This window comes from Protopterus annectens, chromosome 1.part1 (assembly GCF_019279795.1).
Source record: "Protopterus annectens isolate FY-2018-M chromosome 1.part1, PAN1.0, whole genome shotgun sequence".
NCBI lineage: Eukaryota > Metazoa > Chordata > Ceratodontiformes > Protopteridae > Protopterus > Protopterus annectens.
This window is the reverse complement of record NC_056726.1, coordinates 355,313,569-355,334,400: the sequence shown is the minus strand read 5'-3', so window position 1 is coordinate 355,334,400 and position 20,832 is coordinate 355,313,569. Positions and strand designations below refer to the sequence as shown.

Here is a 20,832-nt window from a genome sequence, read left to right as displayed (position 1 = left end):
GGAACACAAGAACATTGAGAGTTGCAGTAAAAGTTCCAAGTCCAAAATACATGCACAAAACTCCCCTAATTTTGTGGAGAAAAAGGCTAGTTTCAGTCCAAATGAACAACTACAGCTTAAAATAGTATTTGATAAGAAGTAAATCAAATAGAAGAAAAGGTACTGTCAGAATAGAAAAGGGCACCAAAACAGTAATTTAAATGAAAAAAAAATCATATAAAATACTGTAATCCAACTCAATCACTGATAATCAAACCCCAAAGACAAAAATGCAATACCAACAAGTCTGTCAAAATATCCAAATGAAGATTTTAATTAACGTTTCTGTGCTAGTCCAACCAAAACAGAAGTAAATGCAATACTTCTAATTAAAAAAAACTGTCAATGCAGCAGAATACATATTCAAGTACCGACAGAAAACGCAGAGGGAGGAAATAAAAACCCAAAAGGAGTTTCTTATATGAGCTGGAATCCCCAGAAGGCAAGATAAATCCCTGTGACTCATCTGTGTCTTCTTCCTTCACATTATCATTGGCAAGTATTCTATCTACTCTTTTTTTAGGCTTTCTATTCCTCCTTGTACCTACCACCCTCTTCTACCCCTTTCTTAGCAGTAAACTATTTCATATTTTCTTTGCATCAGGGCTTGCAGACTGTGTTGTTTTTTTTTCTTCTGCTTGTACACCTATTAATTCTGTATTGGACATTGACATTTTTATGGTATCTATAGATACTCTTGTATTTTGTCATTTTACTGAAGTCTTCCGTACTTTGTGTTAACTCTGAATAATAATTATTCTGTATGGAGATTTTCTCCCTGGGCCCCCACTGAAAAATGGCACATGCTCAGACATACCCTGTTAACAATTGTCAAAATAAACAAAATAAACAAATAAAAATCAAGAGATCTTTTTCTAACTGTAGCACAATAAAACTTAATGAGTCATGCCTGTAAGTGTGAAGGGCTTTTCTGGTCATGCAATGTGATTTCCCTTTATCACTTACAGACAGCCAGCTGCAGGAGTTCTGAGCTTCGAGAGATTGCCACAGGGAGGGTAGAACACCTCTACCCATATGCCAACAAGGGAGTGTGTGTTTGTTGAACATCAGAAAATATGGATCTTGTCAAAGTATAGTTGTGTATACTTACCATAAATGTAGATGTTAGAGTGTATGCACTGCTGCAGTCATCACATTTGGGTTATCCCGGCCAGGGTATCCTTCAGTCGGCACGAATACCAGAAGCTTAGTATTTCTGCGTCGGCTGTCATTGCTCCAGAACTGACGTCAGGTCGTCAGTGTTATAAATTAAGGCAGCCACCGCCATTACATCAGTTTTTCTTACCCTGTCAGGAGCCCCCAAGAGGGAGATAGGTTATGGAGGAAGAACACCACCAGTAGAGAGTAAATACCAAAACATCCTTGTAAGAATAGAGAGAGAGAGAGAGACAAGGGGGATGGAGGGAGGAAAACCAGGACTGCAACAGTGAATACACTCGAACATCTACATTTAAGGTAAGTATACACAACTGCACTATGTTCTTCATGTTTCACTGCTGTGCAGAAGAAAAGGGTGGAGGCAGTCAAGAAGACTGGGGGCTGGCTAGGCCTCTGAGGAAAGCTGCAGAGGTGGAGGTTGCTCTGGTAGAATGTCCTGACCCGCTTGGGGGGAGGTTTCCCATGCTGCTTGTACCAGAAATGGATGCAGTGTGCTATCTATTTGGAAATAGCTGGTTTGGATATGGCCTTGCCCTCTGCTCCTTTAGCAAAGCTGACTAACAATTGATCAGTCTTCCAAAATGATTTTGTCCTGTCTAGGTAGAATCTGAGCTGTCTGTGCACATCTAGAGTGTGCAGAATGCATTCCCCCATGTTTTGTGGGTTAGTGAAAAAGGTGAGCAAATGAATGGACTGGTTGAGAGCCACACTGGACACCACTTTTGGCATGAAGGATGGGTTAGTCCTGAAGGAGAACCTGTCAGCGTGGAAAATTATGAAGAGCTCTACAGCCATTAGTGCTTGTAGTTTGGATACTCTTCTAGCTAAAGTGATGGCCAGAAGCAAGGCTGTCTTCCAAGAGAGGAACATTAACTCTGCTGATGCTGCTGGTTCAAAGGGGGGCAGGGTGAGTTTTTTCCAAAACAAAGTTAAGGTCCCAAGCTGGGGTAGGTGCTCTTCTGGGTGGCCTCAAGTTGTCAGCCACTCTTAGGAACTGTTTGATGAGAGGGTGGGGAAAAAAGAGGTGGCTATGTGCTGAAATGAGCAGAGATGGCAGAGGCATGAATTTTAATGGAAGAATGTGTAGTAGGTCAGCCAGGTAATCCAGGATGAGAGGTAGGGAGAGCTGTCCAGTTCTGGCTCCCTTAGCCTGGATCCAGGTGCAAAACCTTTTCCACTTGTCAGCATAAGACTTTCTAGTGCTAGGGCGTCTGTCCTCGTTTACAACATCTATAACTTGTTTGCTGAGATTGGCAGCTTGTACAGTGGTCAGGGAATAAGCCAGACTGCCAGACTGAGGGTCTATAATTGGGTATGCATGAATTCTCCATTCTACTGGGTCAGGAGTGTTGGGATCTGAGGGAGATGCCATGCTAGCAGTGGTGACAGGCTTCGCAGCAGAGGGTACCAGTGCTGGCATAGCCAGTCTGGGGCAATCAGGATTGTCCTTGGTTTTTCATCCCTTATTTTGAGCAGTACCCTTGTAATGATCGGTAGAGGGGGGGAATGCACAGACCAAGAGGTTGACCCAATGGAAGGGTAGAGCATCCACTTTCCAGGCCTTGCTGTGAGGTTCCTTGCTGCAGAATTTGCTGAGTTGATGGTTGGAGTGGGAAGCAAAGAGGTCGACCTTTGGGGAGCCCCATTTCTGGGTTACAAGGGTGAAGGTTCTTTAGTCTAGCTGCCACTCATGTGGGTCCAGAAAATTTCTGCTTAAGTTGTCTGTCAGACAGTTTAGACAGCCTGGCAGGAATTGTGCTAGCAGGTGTAGTTGCATGGCTGAGGCTGTGCGCCAAAGTGTCATGGCGAGCCTGCACAGAGGGTATGAGTGAGTCCCTCCTTGCTTGCTGATATACCACATCACAGTGGTGTTCGTCTGTTCTGATCAATAGAGCCCTGGGGATATTAGGGGTCTGAAGGCTATCAGAGCTTGCTGAACAGCTAATGTCTCTTTTTGGTTGAAGTGCAGATGTATTTGGTTTGGGCTCCATTGGCTCTAAATGCACCTGCCATCCAGGTGTGCACCCCAGGCATAGTCTGATGCATCTGTGGTGAGGGTCTGGGCGGCGTGGGGTTGTGAGAAGGGTAGTCCCTTGTTGTGGTTGCATGCTGCTGCCCACCAAAAGAAATCTTTCCTTAAGCAAGGTATCACTGATAAGAGTTTCCAGTCTTGGGAGTGTTGACACCAAAGGCTTTTTAGGTACCACTGTAGTTTCCTGATATGCAGTCTGGCATATGGAATGAGTAGAATGCAAAAAGTCATGAACCCCAGAGCTTGCAGGATTTTTCTTGTGGAAAACTAGGGTCTGGTGGCTAGTTGAGAGAAGTAGGTTGTCAGGTAGTTTTTTTTTTTTCTGGTGTAAGAAATGCCATCTGGGATGCCATGTCCAGGCTTGCTCCCAGGAATACAATTTTCTGCATGGGTACTGGTTTGGATTTCTTTTCGTTGATAGTATACCCCAGGGAGGTCAGTAGGTCCTTCACAAAGGTCAGGTGCTTTAGCAGATTTTCCTGACTGACTGCCTGAATCAGGTAGTCATCTAAGTATGGCTAAATTAGAATATTTCTTTGTCTGCAAAAAGCAATGGCGGGGAGCCAGGCATTTTGTGAAAACTCTGGGAGCAGTGGATAAGCCAAAGGGAAGTGCAGAGAACTGAAAGTGCAGTGATCCCACCCTGAAACGGAAATATTTCCTGCAAGATGCCCCGACTGGGATGTGTAGGTAGGCCTCTTTTAGGTCTAGGGTGGCTAACCAAGCATCCTTGGAGAGCATAGGTAGAAGTTGCTGGCAGGTGAGCATTTTGAATTTTTGTATCACCAGGAAAGTGTTTAGGATGGATAGATTGAAGATGGAGCGCCAGTTGCCCTCTTTTCTGGGTACCAGAAAGAGTCTGGAGTAGAAACCTTGGCCTACCTGTTCTGCAGGAACATACTCTATTGCCCTCACCGAGAGGGGTGAAAGGACTTGCTTTTTGGCCTCTGCCCACTGGTTTGGGGGAAGCTCTGGGAACCCTTTTGTGGTTGGTAGTGTGTGCAAATAAAATCTGTATCCCTGGGACACTATGTTGAGGGCCCAGCGGTCGTTGGTAATGGTGGCCCAGGTGCTTGCATGGAAGCGTTTTTCTCCTAGGGGCAAGAGCAGGTGGGCAGAGGGAGGGGGTGAAAGCGTGAAGTCATTGTGAGTTCTTACCATGAGGGCGTGGCTTAGCACTCTCTGGTTTGAACTGGAGGAACTCCATTGCTTAGATCACTGCATTCCCTGGGGCTGCTGTCTGGGGGGGGCCTCCTTCCCCGGGGTCTGTGCTGAGCTGACCTGGAAGGGGCAGGAAAGGATCAGTGCTTGGAGGGGTAATGCCTACTGAACCTCAGTGGCTGGACCTGCAAGAAGTCTGTCTGCATATATTTAGCTTTTTCTTCGATCTCTTTTAAGACCTTCTCTGCCTTGGTGCCAAATAAGTTGTCTTTGTGCAGTGCTGCATCCAAAAATTTGGATTTGACATGGTCTGGCAAGGGCTGTTTCTTTAGCCAAGCATGCCTTCTAAGGACAGAACCAGTGAGCTTAGTTACTTGACTAGCAGAATGCATTAACTCTTGTAACTCTGTTTTCTACACAAGCAGGGAAAGAAGATATTTTTTGTTTGAGGAGTTCCATGGTATGTTGCTGAACTTAGTGCTCTAATAGCTAGAGTAGCAGAGGTGTATACCTTTTTACCCCATCTGTCTAATGCTCGGGAATCCCTATCTGAGGGGTGGGATTCTTAGCAGAAGTTGCTTTAATTCCTTTAGGTCCTTGAAAGATACCCTCGGGGTCTGCAGTAGGATTTTGAATAGAAATTTGTGAGAGTCAGGGACTCTTATAGTACCTGTCTGGGTTTTCTGGGAGCAGGAGGGAGGGTGTCAGGAGTCAAACTGGATTCCATAAAAACATCATCCACAACATCCAGGACAGGAGGAATGGCCAGAGGTCTGTGTTGCGGAAGATAGTACAGTTGTGTACCTACCATAAATGTAGATGTTCGAGTGTATTCACTGTTGCAGTCATTACAATTGGGTTATCCTGCTGGCAGGCTACCCGCAGTCGGCCCAAGTTCCAAAGTCTAGGTCCGGTGTCAGTTGCTGTCGCCTCCTCCCTGACATCAGTGCGCCAGGGGTATAAAAGATGCAGCAGACGCCTGAAGATGTACTTCGCACTACCGATTCTCCACCGACTTCTTTCACATCTACCATTCTTTCAAAAACTACAGAGTTTCTAAGGCCCAGGGTATGAACCACACCCAAGAAACCGATGACCCAGTCTCAGGCACCTGTTTCCTTGCCTCAGTCTCAGATGCTTAAAATTGTGGAAGACCTTATAATGCTTATCAGTGAAAGACAGGCTACCCCTTCCAAAAGAAAGAGATTTGTTCCCAGTAGTTTTATCTGAACAGGAGTCCGTTGACTCTGATGCATCTGATTATGAAGATATGCAACCCCTCTCAGCTTATGAGGATTCTGATGCAGAGGAATCCATCCCTTCAGCCTCTCCACCTGAGGACTTTTCTTTGGGGAAACCCTTCATACCTTAAGGGAACATTTCCAATGGGAATGTCAGGACTACCCTCAGTCAAAAAAGAGACGTGGGGAATTCCTAGATGTCCATTGTGTTTCACTGTTGCAATCATTACAGTTGGGTTATCCTGCTGGCAGGCTAGCCACAGTTGGCCCGAGTTCCAAAGTCTAGGTCCGGTGTCGGTTGCTGTTGCCTCCTCCCTGACGTCAGTGCGCCAGGGGTATAAAAGATGCAGCAGACGCCATTTTCTTCAGTTTTTCTTGCCCCATATATGTCAGGTGCCCCTAAAATGGTGGGCTAAATTATGCCAATAAGCATGTATGCACAAAAAACAACTTTTCCTTCATCTACAAGCAAATACACCAAATAGGTTGCATAGAATAGAGAAGTACAGATAAGTCCCAGCAAAGGAAAAGGGGGATGGTGGGTGGGTAACCTGGAATGCAACAGTGAATACACTCAAACATCTACATTTATGGTAGGTACACAACTGTACTATGTTCATAGTGTTTCACTGTTGCAGTCATTACAATTGGGTTGAATTGGGAGGCTGGTGCTAATTAGGATTAGGAGAGGCTATCAAGCCCTGCATAACTGCAGTGGCAAAGCCTGCCCTGGATTTAGAGTAGAGAGGTAAATGATAGTGCTTTGTAAAAGTATGCACTGAACTCCAAGTTGCAGCCTCTAAGATGTCTTTGGTTGGAACTCCTCTGAGGAAGGCTGCTGAGGTGGCTGCTGCTCTGGTTGAATGCGGCCTAATGCCCTTAAGCACTGATTTGCCATGCTGTGAATAGCAGAAATGAATGCAGTGGCCTATCCACTTTGAAATAGTCTGCTTTGAGATCGGCTTTCCTTGTGATCCTGCAGCAAAATGTGTTAGAAGTTGTTCAGTCTTTCTGAAAGCTTTGGTTCTGTCCAAGTAGAAGCGTAGCTGCCTGTGAATGTCCAAAGAATGCAGAAGTCTCTCACCCTTATTCTGTGGGTTTGGATAAAAAGTAGGCAAATGAATTGTTTGGTTAAGGGCCACACCGGACACTACATTAGGCATAAATGTAGGTAGGGTTTGTCCTCAGAGAAACCCTATCAGAATGGAAAATGATAAAAGGTTCCACAGCCATGAGTGCCTGTAACTCTGAGACTCATCTAGCGGAGGTAATTGCTAGGAGCAGAGCTGTTTTCCAGGATAACAGTTTTATATCAGCTGCAGAGGCTGGCTCAAACGGAGACAGTGTGAGTTTTTCCAAGACATAGTTGATGTCCCATGCAGGTATTCGTGCTTTCCTTGGAGGTCTTATGTTTTTGGCCCCTCTGAGCTACTGCCTTAGTAATGGATGAGAAAAAATAGGTGATTCTGTATTGTAATGAGCTGAAATGGCAGAGGCATGAATTTTAGTTGATGAAAAGGAAAGGCCTTTATCCAGCATCTCAGTTAAGTATTGCAAAATATGAGGAATATTTGGAACAATCGTGTCAATACCTTGTGCCTGGTTCCAAGCACAGAACCTCTTCCATTTTTCTGCATACGATTTTCTGGTGCTAGGCCTCCTGGCCTCCAAAATAACATCCATCACTGCTTTAGAGAGAGATGTGTCTTGAATGGCTACATTATCCGCCATGCTGCCAAGTTTAAGGTCCTGAGTTGGCTGTGCAGTACCTGACTGTCTTGTTGGGTCAATAAGTGAGGAATTTGAGGTAATGTCCAAGCTGGGCATTGAGACAATCTCTTTAGGACTGGGTACCAGTACTGGCGGAGCCAATCTGGGGCAATCAGTATCATTTTTGGTTTTTCTTGTCTGACCTTGAGGAGTACCTTGGGGAGGAGAGGCAGAGGAGGAAAGGCATATACAGTTAGGTTTTTCCAGCTGAAAGACAGAGCATCTACTTTCCATGCTTGCTTGTGATAAGTCCTTGTGCAGAATCTCTGTAGTTGGCAGTTGTGAGGGAAGGCAAATAGGTCTATGTTCGGGCATCCCCAGTTCCTTGTTACCATGCTGAAGACTTGTGGATCCAATTTCCACTCGTGGGGATTCATTAGGTTTCTGCTTAGTTCGTCTGCCAGAGTATTTGTCCTTCCTGGCAGGAACTGTGCTTGCAGATGTACTTGGTAAGTGAATGTTGTGTCTCACAAGTTCATGGCTAGTCTGCAGAGGGGGGTAGGACTGTGTGCCTCCCTGCTTGTTTATGTACCACACGACTGTAGTATTGTCCGTCTTTATCAGTAGTTGTCCTGGATGGAGTAGATCCTTGGAGGCTGTCAGGGCATTCTGAACAGCTAGCATCTCTTTTTGATTGATATGTAGATGCATTTGACTTGCGGACCATGTGCCCTGAATACATCTTCCTACCACATGGGCCCTCCAGGCATAATCTGATGCATCTGTTGTCAATGTCTGTCTGGCTGTGGGTAAGATGAATGGCTGTCCCGTGTTGTGGTGACAGGCTTTTGCCCACCATCGAAACTCCTGTTGCAGGCAGGGAATGAGAGTCATTATTGTTTCCAGGTTGTGGCAATGTTGAGTCCAAACACTTTTTAGATACCACTGAAGTTTCCTCATATGCAGTCTTGCATATGGAATTAGCAGAGTGCCATGAAGCCCAAAGCCTGCAGAAGTTTTCTTGCAGATAACTGGGTCTTTGTTGCAAACATTTTGAAGTAAGTAGTCAGTTGTCTGTGTTTGTCTGGCATGAAATAAGCCATCTGGGCAGTTGTATTTAAGCTTGCACCCAGGAATATTATCTCTTGAGAGGGTAGGAGTTTTGATTTCTTTTCGTTTACTGTGCATCCTAGACCTGTTAGTAATCTTTTTACAAACGCCAGATGCTGTAGTAGAATGTCCTTGTTCTCTGCTTGAATAAGACAGTCGTCCAAGTAAGGATATATTTGTATGCCTCTTTGTCTGCAAAATGCAATTACTGGTGCCAGGCATTTTGTGAAGACCCTGGGCGCAGTAGATAAGCCAAAGGGCAGTGCAGAGAATTGGTAGTGCATTGAGCCAGCTATAAATCTGAGGTATCTTCTGCGTGATTGTCTGATTGGGACATGTAGGCATGCCTCTTTTAGGTCTAAAGTCACAAGCCAAGCCTTCTTGCTCAGCATGGGCAGAAGCTGCTGCAGAGTTAACATTTTGAATTGTGGAAAATCCAGAATGTGTTTAGGATAGACAGGTCCAGTACTGGTTCTCCAGGCTTTGTCCTTTCTGGGCACCAAGAATAGCCTTGAGTAAAATCCTAGTCCCTGCTCTTTCTGTGGTACTTGCTCAATGGCTCTCATGTCCATGAGGGATGAAACTTGTTTTTGTGCCTCTGCCCATTGATTGCGTGGCAGGTCTGGCATACCGTTTGGCCTTGGCAGGGTGTGAAATTTGAACCTGTAGCCTTGTGATACGATATTTAAGACCCATTTGTCCTGGGTGATCATGTGCCAATTTTGTGAAAAAAGTGCTAGTTTTCCCCCCAAAGGAGTTGCCAGAAGATAAGTGCTTGGTGCTGGCAGGGGAAAGTCATTGAGACGGTTTCCTGTATGACTGTGATTTTTCCTCTCTGCTTTTGGAGGTAGAAGCACCCCATTGTTTAGGCCTGTATGAGCCTTGGGGCTGTGATCTGCCTCTGGGGCGTCTGTATCTGCCTCTTTGTGGCCTGTCTGACACTGGAAAGGACCAATTCTTTGTAGGCCAGGTCCTGCTAAATCTGGGAGGCTGTACCTGCAAGAAATCCTTGACTGTTTGCATATATTTAGCTTTATCCTCCATTTTCTTCAACACCTCTTCTGCTTTAACACTAAACAAGGTATCATGCTGTAAAGGAGCATCTAATAGTTTTGCTTTAACATGATGGGGCAGATACTGTTCTTTTAACCAAGCATGCCTCCTAATGACAGAATCTGTAACAGCGGCCCTGCAGGAGGCCTCTAGAGAATGAAAACCACATTGCAAAGTATGCTTTCCCACTTGTTTAGCTGCATGCAATAAATCCTGCATTTCTTTGTTTTCTGCACATTCTGAATTTGTCAACATTTTCTGTTTAAGCAGTGACATAAGATATTGCTGATATTTAAGCACATGAAACTGGCAATTTAAAGCTCTTACAGCCAAGGTAGCAGAAGTATAAATCTTTTTCCCCCATCTGCCCAGGGCCCTAGAATCCCTATCAGAGGAGACAGGGTTTTTTTGCAGTGGAAGCCTTGACCCCTTTGGGACCCTAAGAGATGGTTTTTGGGTCAGCAGCAGGGTTTTTATAAAGAAATTTATGTGAATCAGGAACCCTTTAGTATCTGTCTGGCTTAACAGGAGCTGGTGGTAAAGAGTCAGGAGAAGGACAGGACTCTGAAAATACATCTACAATGTCTAAAACAGGAGGAAAAGCAAGGGGCCTGTGCTGAGGTAATAAAAGGAAGTCTCTGAGCCTTTTCTTGGATTCTGAGTAATCTTGGCTCTCCCAGTGGAAATGCTCCCTCACAGTATACAGGGTCTCCCCAAAAGAATAATCCTCAGGAGGAGAGGCTGAAGGGATAGATTCTTCAGCATCAGAATCCTCATAGGGAGGAAGAGAATATTCCTGTTCAGAAGCGGAATCAGAAGATATGGAAACCTGATCTGAAGATTCATATTCTATGTCTTGCCTAGGCCTCTTATCAGGAGGGGGATGGGAACCCCTAATCAAAGTAATTAGGTTTTCGGCCATTTTAAGCATCTGTTTTTTAGGCATGATGGCCTGTCCAGGAGAATGCTGTACTTGTTTCTTTGTCTTTAGAGCTGCTTTAGTCTTTGCCTTTGAAGCTGAAGTTGATTTCACATATAACTGTGTAGGCCTGAAAACACCCTCAGAAGCCAATGCCTGCTCAGCGGCTCCAGACCATCTGAGGGACTAGTTTCCAAGTGTCCAAGACCTTGAGTTTCCAGCGGCCTAGTCAGCTCCACGTAGGAGTCGGAAGCGGCCTGCGGCTCTGAGGTAGTGGGCGTCAGGGGCTGCGAAAGCGCCTCACTGAGAACCGGCGACAGGCCTAGCAGAAGCCTCGTTGTCTGTTTTGGACCTCGGATGCCTGTCCTTTTCTTTGCGCTTTTTATAAACTCCGGTAGTCGGCTGTTCCGACTGCATTATATAATTGAATCTTCTGCCAAAGTAATGAAATGCAAAATCGTACTGACGCTTAATAGTGCGTTGGTTAAATCTAGCACAAAACCGACAACTAGCAACGTTGTGGTCAGGGCCTAGGCAAGGAATACAGTAAGAATGAAAATCCTCATGAAGTATTTGCTTCCCACAAGAAATACAATTATTAACTTTTTCTGACATCAGTCTGGAGCAAGAAAAAAGTTTCCCCAATGGGGTACTTAGCTTTAATGAAGACGTCGGATCTGAAATTCGAATTTGAAAATCTCAGGAGTCGGTCGACCGGCACTTGCAAACTGCTTTTGCTTCGGGCACCGTGTGGCAAGAAAGACTGGAGAAAAAGGTGTCGGCTGCATCTTTTATACCCCTGGCACACTGATGTCAGGGAGGAGGCGACAGCAACCAATGCCGGACCTAGACTTTGGAACTCGGGCCGACTGCGGGTAGCCTGCCAACAGGATAACCCAGTTGTAATGATTGCAACAGTGAAACACGATGAACATCTAGGAATTCCCAAAGTCTCTTTTTTGACTGAGGGTAGTCCTGACATTTCTATTGGAAATGTTTCCTTAAGGTATGTAGGGTTTCCCCAAAGAAAAGTTCTCAGGTGGAGAGGCTGAATGGATGGATTCCTCTGCATCAGAATCCTCATAAGCTGAGAGGGGTTGCATATCTTCATAATCAGATGCATCAGAGTCAACGGACTCCTGTTCAGATAAAACTACTGGGAACAAATCTCTTTCTTTTGGAAGGGGTAGCCTGGCTTCCCCTGATAAGCATTATAAGGTCTTCCACCATTTTAAGCATCTGAGACTGAAGCAAGGAAACAGGTGCCCGAGACTGGGTCATCGGTTTCTTGGGTGTGGTTCATACCCTGGGCCTTAGAAACTCAGTAGTTTTCGAAAGAATGGTAGATGGGAAAGAAGTCGGTCGGGAATCGGTAGTGCGAAGTACATCTTCAGAAGCCGGTGCCTGCTCAGCAGCTCCAGACCCATACAAGGTAGAGACATCCGCAGGATCCTTAGTCAATGAAGAGTCTCGCAGCATTACGGATTCCGAAAGCGTCTCAATAGCGGCCTGCGAATCCACAGAAGTGGGCATCAGGGGCTGCAAAAGCTCCTCACTGAAGACTGGAAAACTGATGACTAGCTTAACAGAAGCGTCGTCACCAGTTTTGGACCTGCGTGGTTGTCTCTATCTTTACGTTTTTTCGGAAGATCTGCTGTCGGATGGCTTACCAATGCCATATCAGAATTCGAGGACTGAGTGAGAAAATATTTAGCAATAATAAGGGCCCGATGACGTACAGTTCCAGTGTTGAACAGAGCACAAAAGCAACAGCGGGGGACGTTGTGGTCTGTGTCTAAGCAAGTTGCAGTAGGAATTAATCACTGTGTGGTATTTGCTTTCCACAGGCGAGACAATTGTTAACTTATTCTGACATCGGTTAGAGCAAGAAAAAAGGATCCCCAACGGAGTACTTAGCTTTAGAAGACTTCAACATCAATTTCAGAAACAAAAAACTCAGGTAGCGACCGACCAGCACTCATGCAAACTGCTTCTGCTTTAGGCTCCTCAGCAAGAAAGACTGATGTAATGGCGTTGACTACCTTAATTTATAACACTGACGACTTGACGTCAGTCCTGGAGTGATGGCAACTGATGCAGAAATACTAAGCCTCTGGTATTCGGGCCGACTGAAAGTTACCCTGGCAGGGATAACCCAAATGTGATGACTGCAACAGTGAAACACGAAGAACATCCATGGATCTTTCAGGGGTGTTCAGAAAGCAGATCAAAACAAAAATTAACTCCTCTGGCTTCTAAGTATTATCGTTCAAGCTGTGAATTTTAAATCAGTCCTCATCTGGAAAGATGCTCTTCTTTGTCATCCCAGTGTCAGTATGTCCATGTAGGGAGGGTCAAATAAAAGGAAAGTACAGTTAATGTCCTGCTTCTCATTGTTGCAGTATTCTTCACTCTTCAAATATCCTTCTGAAGGCAGCCAAACATCCAGACAGCATATCATAGCCTTTACACCTTCCAGGCACTGTAAGTAAACCAGATACATGTCCAACATGCAAGGAGTAAGGTACATATGTGATGTACGAGCATCTAATTCACAGAAGTGAAGTCCCCCAGAACTACAGCGACTCCATAGGAAAACAACAACATATATATTCCCATAAAGGAAAGAAAAAAAAAAAAGACCCCTTGGCCAGAAGGAAGTTAACAGAATGCAACAGGGATAAGAGAGATGGACAGAAAATTACAACAGTGAGAAGTAGGACATCTACTGTTAAGGTAAGATCTTACACCGAACTATGTTCTTCCTTATCACTGGCGTAGTAGTCTTCAATCTTGGGAGTGTGCAAAAGCTTCTGGAAAGTATGAGAGAAGGAAGGCACAGAAGAGCACTCAAAAAAAAAAAAAAAAACACAGAAAGGATGGCTATGGCAAAACCTGCCATGGCCTGCATCCAACTTGCAATGTTTGGTAAAAGTGTCAACATAAGACCAAATAGCATCTAAAATGATTCTCGTGTCCACACCCTTGAAAAACATCAGAAGAGGCCACCGCCTTGGCAAAATTAGCATGAATAGAAGATGAAAGCTTGCCATGAAAAAAACAGTAAAAAAGAAATGGCCTAAAAAATTCAGGAGGAGATGGTTTTGCTTAGACCTGCCAAACCCAGTTTCCTGGTATGAAAGGAAACAAAAAGATGCTCAGATTTCCGGACATGTTTTGGGGTTTGTCTAGTGCAACACTGGAGTGGTCTATGTAAACTCAAGATGTGAAGAATCCTCTCACTAAGACTCTGTGGAGAAGGAAAAAAAATAACGAGGAAGATGAATGGACTGATTCAAAAACAACTCATTAACCACCTTGGGAATAAAAGATTTGGTACAAAATAAAACCCTTTCTAAGTGTAAAAACAAAATTATTCTCACTAGGAACTGCTATGAGTGCCTGAAGTTGACAGAACACCAATAATGCACTCTTCCGAGTACAATGCTGTAGGGAAGAGGAAACTGCAGGTTCAAAAGAAGACTGAGTCAATTTTTCAAGAACAAAATTAAAGTTCCAGGGAGGAGGAATATGCTTTCTTGGATGCTAAATATGAAGGACACCTTTCAGAAATTGGTTTGACTTCAAAACTATAATGCAGAGGTGGATTCAGAGGCAGCAAGCAGAAATGGCTGACAAAAAATGCTTCGGCGGATTAATGTACCCAAACCAGAATTGAACAACTCTCACACAAAGGACCTGCACTACTAATGGACAGGTGCAGCTCCTAAATGTTTTATCTTATGCATCAATCTCATCAAATTATCTATGGTATGATCCATGTTAATCTCTTTAGGGGTTAAATATCGATGAGGAGATGGGCAAGACCAACCAAATGGGATAAGTTACTTGCAGCACAAAAAAGGGAAACTGGCTAGACTTAAACTGGCCTGCACGTACAGCTAGCCTAGTACTTACATATGAACCTCTAAAAGTTGCATCCTGTGAGGTAACTTGAGATAACTGCCCCTGGTCAGATGAAACAGAAGGGGGGACTAGCATCTGAGCAAAAAAGGAAGTCACCAGCAAGATTTTGGACCTGTCGCACACGATCTTGTGCAAGGGCGGCACGTGGTGCGCGCAAGTTAACGCCACTTAAGCCACAGCAAGAGGTTCTCCAGTTCGATTCGGGCTGGGGGGTGGCTGTTGTGTGTGTGCATGTTCTCTGTCCTGTGTTGGTTTCCTCCTCCTCCTCCCCCTCGGTTTCCTCCCACATTCAATCTGAGCATCTGGAGCTCCAGCAAGACCCTCAGTGGTAGAGAAAGAGGGGGGGTGGGCACACAGAAACATCCCCTTTCAAGACAAGACATGGTGTCCACTTTCCAAGCCAGAGAACTTGACACTAAAACAGAACTGGGGAAGTTGTCTGCTCAAAGGGAAGACAAAATATCTATGCACAACATCCAAACACATTTCCCTGTAAAGCATCACTCATAAGGATTTGTCCTGGACCTGCTAAGAAAGTCTGCCACAAGACTGTGTTCTGAGGTAATGAAAGACAAACCAAATGATAGTAGACTGCAAAATCCCAAACCTGAAGAGCCAGCCTACAAAGGTGTTAAGCTTTTTTGCCTCCTGATATACCACATGACTGTGTCATTGTCTGTAAAATCCTTAAGAAGTCCAAGCTCCCAAATGGAAAGAAAGGCCTGGAGAGATGGAATTACAGCCCTCACTCATCTCTTTGATGTTGATATGGAATGCCAGTTGTTGATGGGACCAAAGACCCTGGACTTTGAGGTTGTTGCCTTTGATGCTATGAACTCAAGCCAATCAGTCTTTTGTAAAATGGCCAGTCATTAAGGGGTTAACAGAAGTACCACTACAGAAGTACAGACCGTAACAAATACATCCAGGTCTTCTTACAAAACCTACTGTTGCGTTGTGATAAAAATTATGAATGAATAATTTACAGCAATATTTTGTTTCACACTAAAATTGTGAAAAAAAAATCTAAATAAACAGTCTTTCAGAAAGCTGGTCAAGTGAGGCAGTGAAGCTCTGCCCCAAATGCTTCAAAAGGGAATAAGCAAAAAGCAGATCAGGTGTATTAAAATATCACCAAAATTAAACAAACTAAATCAGGATACTGAAATTTTAAACTCAGGATTTACTTTCATATTAAGACTGCATTTAGAAAAAAAACTGCACAAAAACCTATTTGAACCAACTGCACAGGTCACACTAGGCTACTCAGTCTAGATATCTAAACCTCTTCTGCATCATCAAAAGAATGGTTTGTAGGGAAAGTAAAGAATACTGCTGCTTTGGAACATACTCCTCATCCATGTAAAACAAAGCTTTATTCCTGTCCACAGTTGAGTAAAACTTGCATCTACGGATGGGAAACAAAATTTACCCCAGGACTGCCCCCGGTGCTACTAATGATCAGAGGGAGATCCTAAATGCTTTATTCCATGCATGGGTCCCCTCAAATTATTTATGGTATGATTAGAGATTTTCTCCCTGGGCTTCTACTGAAAATGGGCATCAATCCAATCAGGCCTTCCCAGTAATCACGTAAATAAATAAATCCCAGTTACTCTCACTAGGAGTAATATAAAATTATTGACTATGGGAGAGGTACAGCCAATCTAACACCAAATGGGGTAGGTTAATTCAAGTACTAAAAAGAGAAACTAGCTAAGCTTAAAATGACCTGCAAGGCCAGCTCGCCTAGTACTTACCTATGAACAAGACTCCTCCCTCCTATCAACATTTGAGAACATGGAGCTAGTAGTAACAATGTACCTGTACAAGAACTGCCCACCTGTGTTGGAGGATGCTGCGTAGCCAAGCCTCGAAGCAGTCTCAAAATGAAAGGAAGAGCTGGCCGTGACAGGAATTTCTTCCACACATCTGCATCAAGACTGCAACAAAAGCAAAGCACAGTTCATCAATCGGACAGGAGACGTTATGAACACAAGTTACAGGATACTCTGAAAAGCATGTAAATTGACTCTAACATTTACAACTCATAAAATTAGGACAGTTTACTATTTAAAGCCGTTAGCCTATGCACAGCACACACAAACTCCTAATGTGTATAGTCTGTTTTTTGTTAATACCATTGTAACTTCTGTGTGTTAAGACTATTGTAATTACGCTGTGTAAATTCTGTTGGAGATCCCCCCCCCCCCGGCCTTTTCTGAAAATGGGTACTTCTGAACATAGCTGGACTTTCCTTGTCAACAAATATAAGTAAATATACAGACAAATAAGTAAATAAATAAATAAATAAATACATAAACAAACCCTGCATCTTGAATACTAAATGGGTAGACAACCATCCAGCATGTTGAAAAACTAACTTGTGCTTACCTGGAAAAGTATGATGGCATCAAGCCACAAACAGCCCACCTGAAAATAGTTGGTTGTAAAGTACCAAACATAAAAGCAGATATTAAGACAATATCTCAGACACCATCTCATGATCTTTAAATTGTACCCTGACTTAGTAATGGGGTCCATATCCTTTATATTTAAAATCAGAAACATTTGGAGAATTAAAAAAAAAGCTTCTCTGTACATCTGAGCTCCTGTTAGAATCTCTAGTCAGTTTCTTTCATAGTCCCAATAACTCCACAGAACCCCAAGACCATGACGCCTGACGAAGAGGCCAGAACAAAGTTTCCATGGTTATATCCCAATACTGAACATGCAGTGACAAAAACAGGGATCCTAACCCAACCAGCTTTCAGGCTACAGTTAAAAATAAGCTGGAGGCATGCTATAATAAAGACAGCAAAATTTACCATCAACAAATACAAGTGCCACCACTATATTACCCCTTAAGGTTTTGAATCGTCTCAAACTGACTCACTACTGAGATTACATGCAGCTTATTTCCACTCATATTACTCACAAAGCCAATGACTACCCTTCTAATTCTTCTGTACTAGAGAAACTGAAAGGAACTGACTATTTACTAAATGACAGTACAAAAAACAAAACAACTGGACTGATGTTCCACAGTAAGCTTTGTTAATTGAAAGGGTACGCTGTGTGTCACATTATGCTCCTGCTACAAAGCACGCCATGAGAAAGCAGCCAAGTAGTTACATTAGTTAAGGATGCAATCACACCTCTTGACAAAAGTGGCAGAAAGGAAATGTTTTAAAAATTGGAGACAACAACCTGTGAAAAAATAAGTATTCACTGTACACCAAGCAGATGAGAAGCATGTTTATTCCAGCAGTCAGAGAATCTCAAAATGAGTCGGGTGTGAGATTCAAATTGCTGCATCTATCTGTCCTCAGAATATTTTTCTTGCAGGATGAAATACATTTTTGGATTCAGAACAGGCTAAGGAGGAAATAAAAATGTTAATCCAACAAAGAGTGAGAAAGCAAGCAGGAGGAGATTCTGCTTCTCATTTTTCTGACAACAAAATCCACAATGAGACTTTGCAAGTGAAACTTTTCCCATTTCTAAAAGAAAATGCTTGAGACACAGAAAAAAAGCACAAGAGCTGACTAGAAAAGTCACAAATACTGTGGAGGTAAATCACCATTTTGGTGCACTGGAGAGATGGAGATGATCAGAAAGAAGACCAGTAAAGCTGAAAATACGGAGTAAATAGGAAAGTAGATACAGTAACGGACATATATGAAATATGGCTTTGCAAGAACAAATGGTTCAGAAAAACTGGAAGTTTACTTTGTTAAATTTGTGGGTGAACTGCAAAGCATACAACCCACTTTATTGTCCTTAATATTTAGGAGGACACAGAAGGGAATAAACTGTTATTGTTCTTACTAATATTGGTATGCATCTTCTCCTGTCCCAGTCATTCTGGACAGAAGAGATTTACTGGGCTCTTGACCCAATCCAGGTTAGCTGCTTCTGCTAAAAGAAAAATTGACAAACAATTTGAACCACATAATTGTGAAGTGATGGATTCTATTTTGTCTCCTCATGTTTGATTCAGAGCCTGAGGAAATTGTGGCTTCTGCCATTCCCTTTGAAGGATTCTCTCTCAAACTATTTCCAGTAGTTTCAGTGGGAAAAAAGTTATGTACCTACCATAACGTTCCATGTTAGTTGTCTTCATTCTCACCTTCCTTATTGCTGTTTGGGTTCGGAGCTGATCCTCTGCTCCGACTTGGCCATCTTCTATAGCTAGAGAGAGCTGTTTACTGGCTCGAGGCTACCCCATCCCAGCATGCCCAGCATCAGCTACCCAGATCTCGTTTGTGATAGCACATACTAGACATAAGAAGAGTAACCAGTTCCGAAAAACTGGTTGTCCAATACACCTAAACAAGGAAAGAGTTATAAATTACATGGCATGTGAAGTAACAAAAGATGCTCAGCCAGTGAAAACAAAGGGGAACACCTCATAATCCCCTAGGAAGGGGGAAGGAGGGAGAGACGCAAGAAGAAAGGTGAGATGAAGAGAACTAACATGGAACGTTATGGTAGGTACACAACTTCTTTACGTTAAGTTGTCCATCTCGCCTTCGTTCTTGCTGTTTGGGACAGTGTCCCTAGCACCTAAAATCCCGGGTGGCTCATTGGAACAGACTCTTCAGAACAGTAGAACCAAAGGAAGCTCTGCTCCAGAAGACCATATCTACCTTGTAATGAGAGATAAAAGTGAGATGGTTTGCTCAAGTTGCTGCTGCACAGATTGAGTCTATGGGCAACCTAGACTGAAAAGCTACAGAGGTGGCTAATGCTCTAGTGGAATGAGCTTTGTTTAGCTGGTAGCTCTTTATTTCGTAACTGATAAATAAAGGCAATAGTATCAGATAACCATCTTGATAAGGTCACTTTAGAAACTGGAAGGCCTTGTTTGTTGAAAGCATAAGAAAGAGATAACTGGTATGACTTTCTTAGTTCTATGGAGGTAAAAACACAATTGTCTGTGCACATCCAATTGGTGAAGCTTGTATTCCGCCTTGTTGCTGTGATTAGGAAACAAAACTGGGAGATCTATGGATTGATTTAAATTGTTCTCTGAGCAGACTTTAGGAATAAAGGATGGATTGGTCCTCAGAAAAACTCTGTCCTTGTGAAACACCACGTAAGGAGGACGAACACATAGTGCTTGAAGTTCTGAGACACGTCTAGCTGAAGTGATAGCAATCAAAAAAAGTGTCTTCCAAGAAAGAAATTTTAAAGAACATGATGCTGCCGGTTCAAAGGGAGGCAAAATTAAGGAAGCTAAAACTAAACTGAGATCCCAAGGAGGAGGAGGATCTCTAACTGGGGTCTAAGAAGAGATGTTCCTTTTATAAAGGCCTTGCAGAGTTTATGAGATATTATGTTAGAATTAAACATACCGATATGAAAATTAGAAATGGCAGCTAATTGTACTCTAATGGTAGCGGTAGCCGCACCAGACTGAAAAAGCTGTGCTAGAAATTCAAGAATTTCATGGACTGGGGCTGAGAAAGGATCAAAATTTCTAGATTCTGCCCAGTAAGAAAACCGTTTCCATTTACTAGCATACATTTTCCTCGTAGTAGATTTATGTGAGGAAACAATAATATCACGGACTGCTGGGGAGATATTGGAAAGCCTGGCTAAGGTTGGAAGTGGAGTAACCAAGCTGTAAGCTGGAGAGTTTGAAGGGATTGGTGCAACCCGCCTGATTGGTGAATCAGAAGATTTGAAACTGGGTCCAGAATCCACGGTTGCTCCAGAAGGTGGAGGTGTAGGAACGGGAACCAAATCTGTCAAGGCCAATATGGGGCAATGAGGATCATTTTGCAACCCAACGATTTTGCTTTCTGTACGAGTCTTGGAATTAGGGGAAAAGTGTAAAGGAGTCCCTGAGGCCAATCGTGGACTAGAGCATCTCTGGGTATATGACCTGGAAGAGGAAGTAGGGAGAAGTAGCTGCTCCATTTGTTGTTAAGAGGAGTGGCAAATAGGTCGCAGCAAGACTGTCCCCATTTGCGGAAGATAAGATCCGCAACTTCCTGATTCAGAGACCACACGTGAGGCATGAGGATAACTCTGCTGAGCCTGTCCGCTATGACGTTGGATTTCCCAGGGATGTGCATTGCTATCAGAAAATGTTGGGAGGAAGGCCCATTGCCACAGTCTGAGTGCTTCTCGAAACAATGGGTAAGACCTGGTCCCACCCTGTTTGTTGATGTACCACACCACTGACATGTTGTCTGTTTGGATTGCAATGGTCCCAGAAGGAAGAGAGTCTTGAAGGGCTTGCAACGCTAGGAGAACTGCTCTCATTTCTAGGACACTGATATGCAGATGATACTCGTGAGGTTGCCAAGTGACTCGGACTGTTCTTCCTAGATAATGACCCCCCACCCCACCCTATCAGGGAGACGTCCGTGGTCACTGTGGCTATCGGAGGGGGTTGAATAAAAGGTCTGCCCTGAGTCATCAGCGGGGAGACCATCCACCAAGAAAGG

General features: G+C 43.7%; 1 protein-coding gene across 1 annotated transcript in view; it reads right to left on the bottom strand.

Annotated features, from left to right (window-relative positions):
• UBR4 (ubiquitin protein ligase E3 component n-recognin 4) overlaps window positions 1-20,832 on the bottom strand; it is a 3,959,899-nt gene that overhangs the window by 233,370 nt on the left and 3,705,697 nt on the right. The window contains 1 exon segment of the mRNA XM_044087073.1: window positions 16,215-16,314. Coding sequence (XP_043943008.1) covers window positions 16,215-16,314 — 100 coding nt within the window.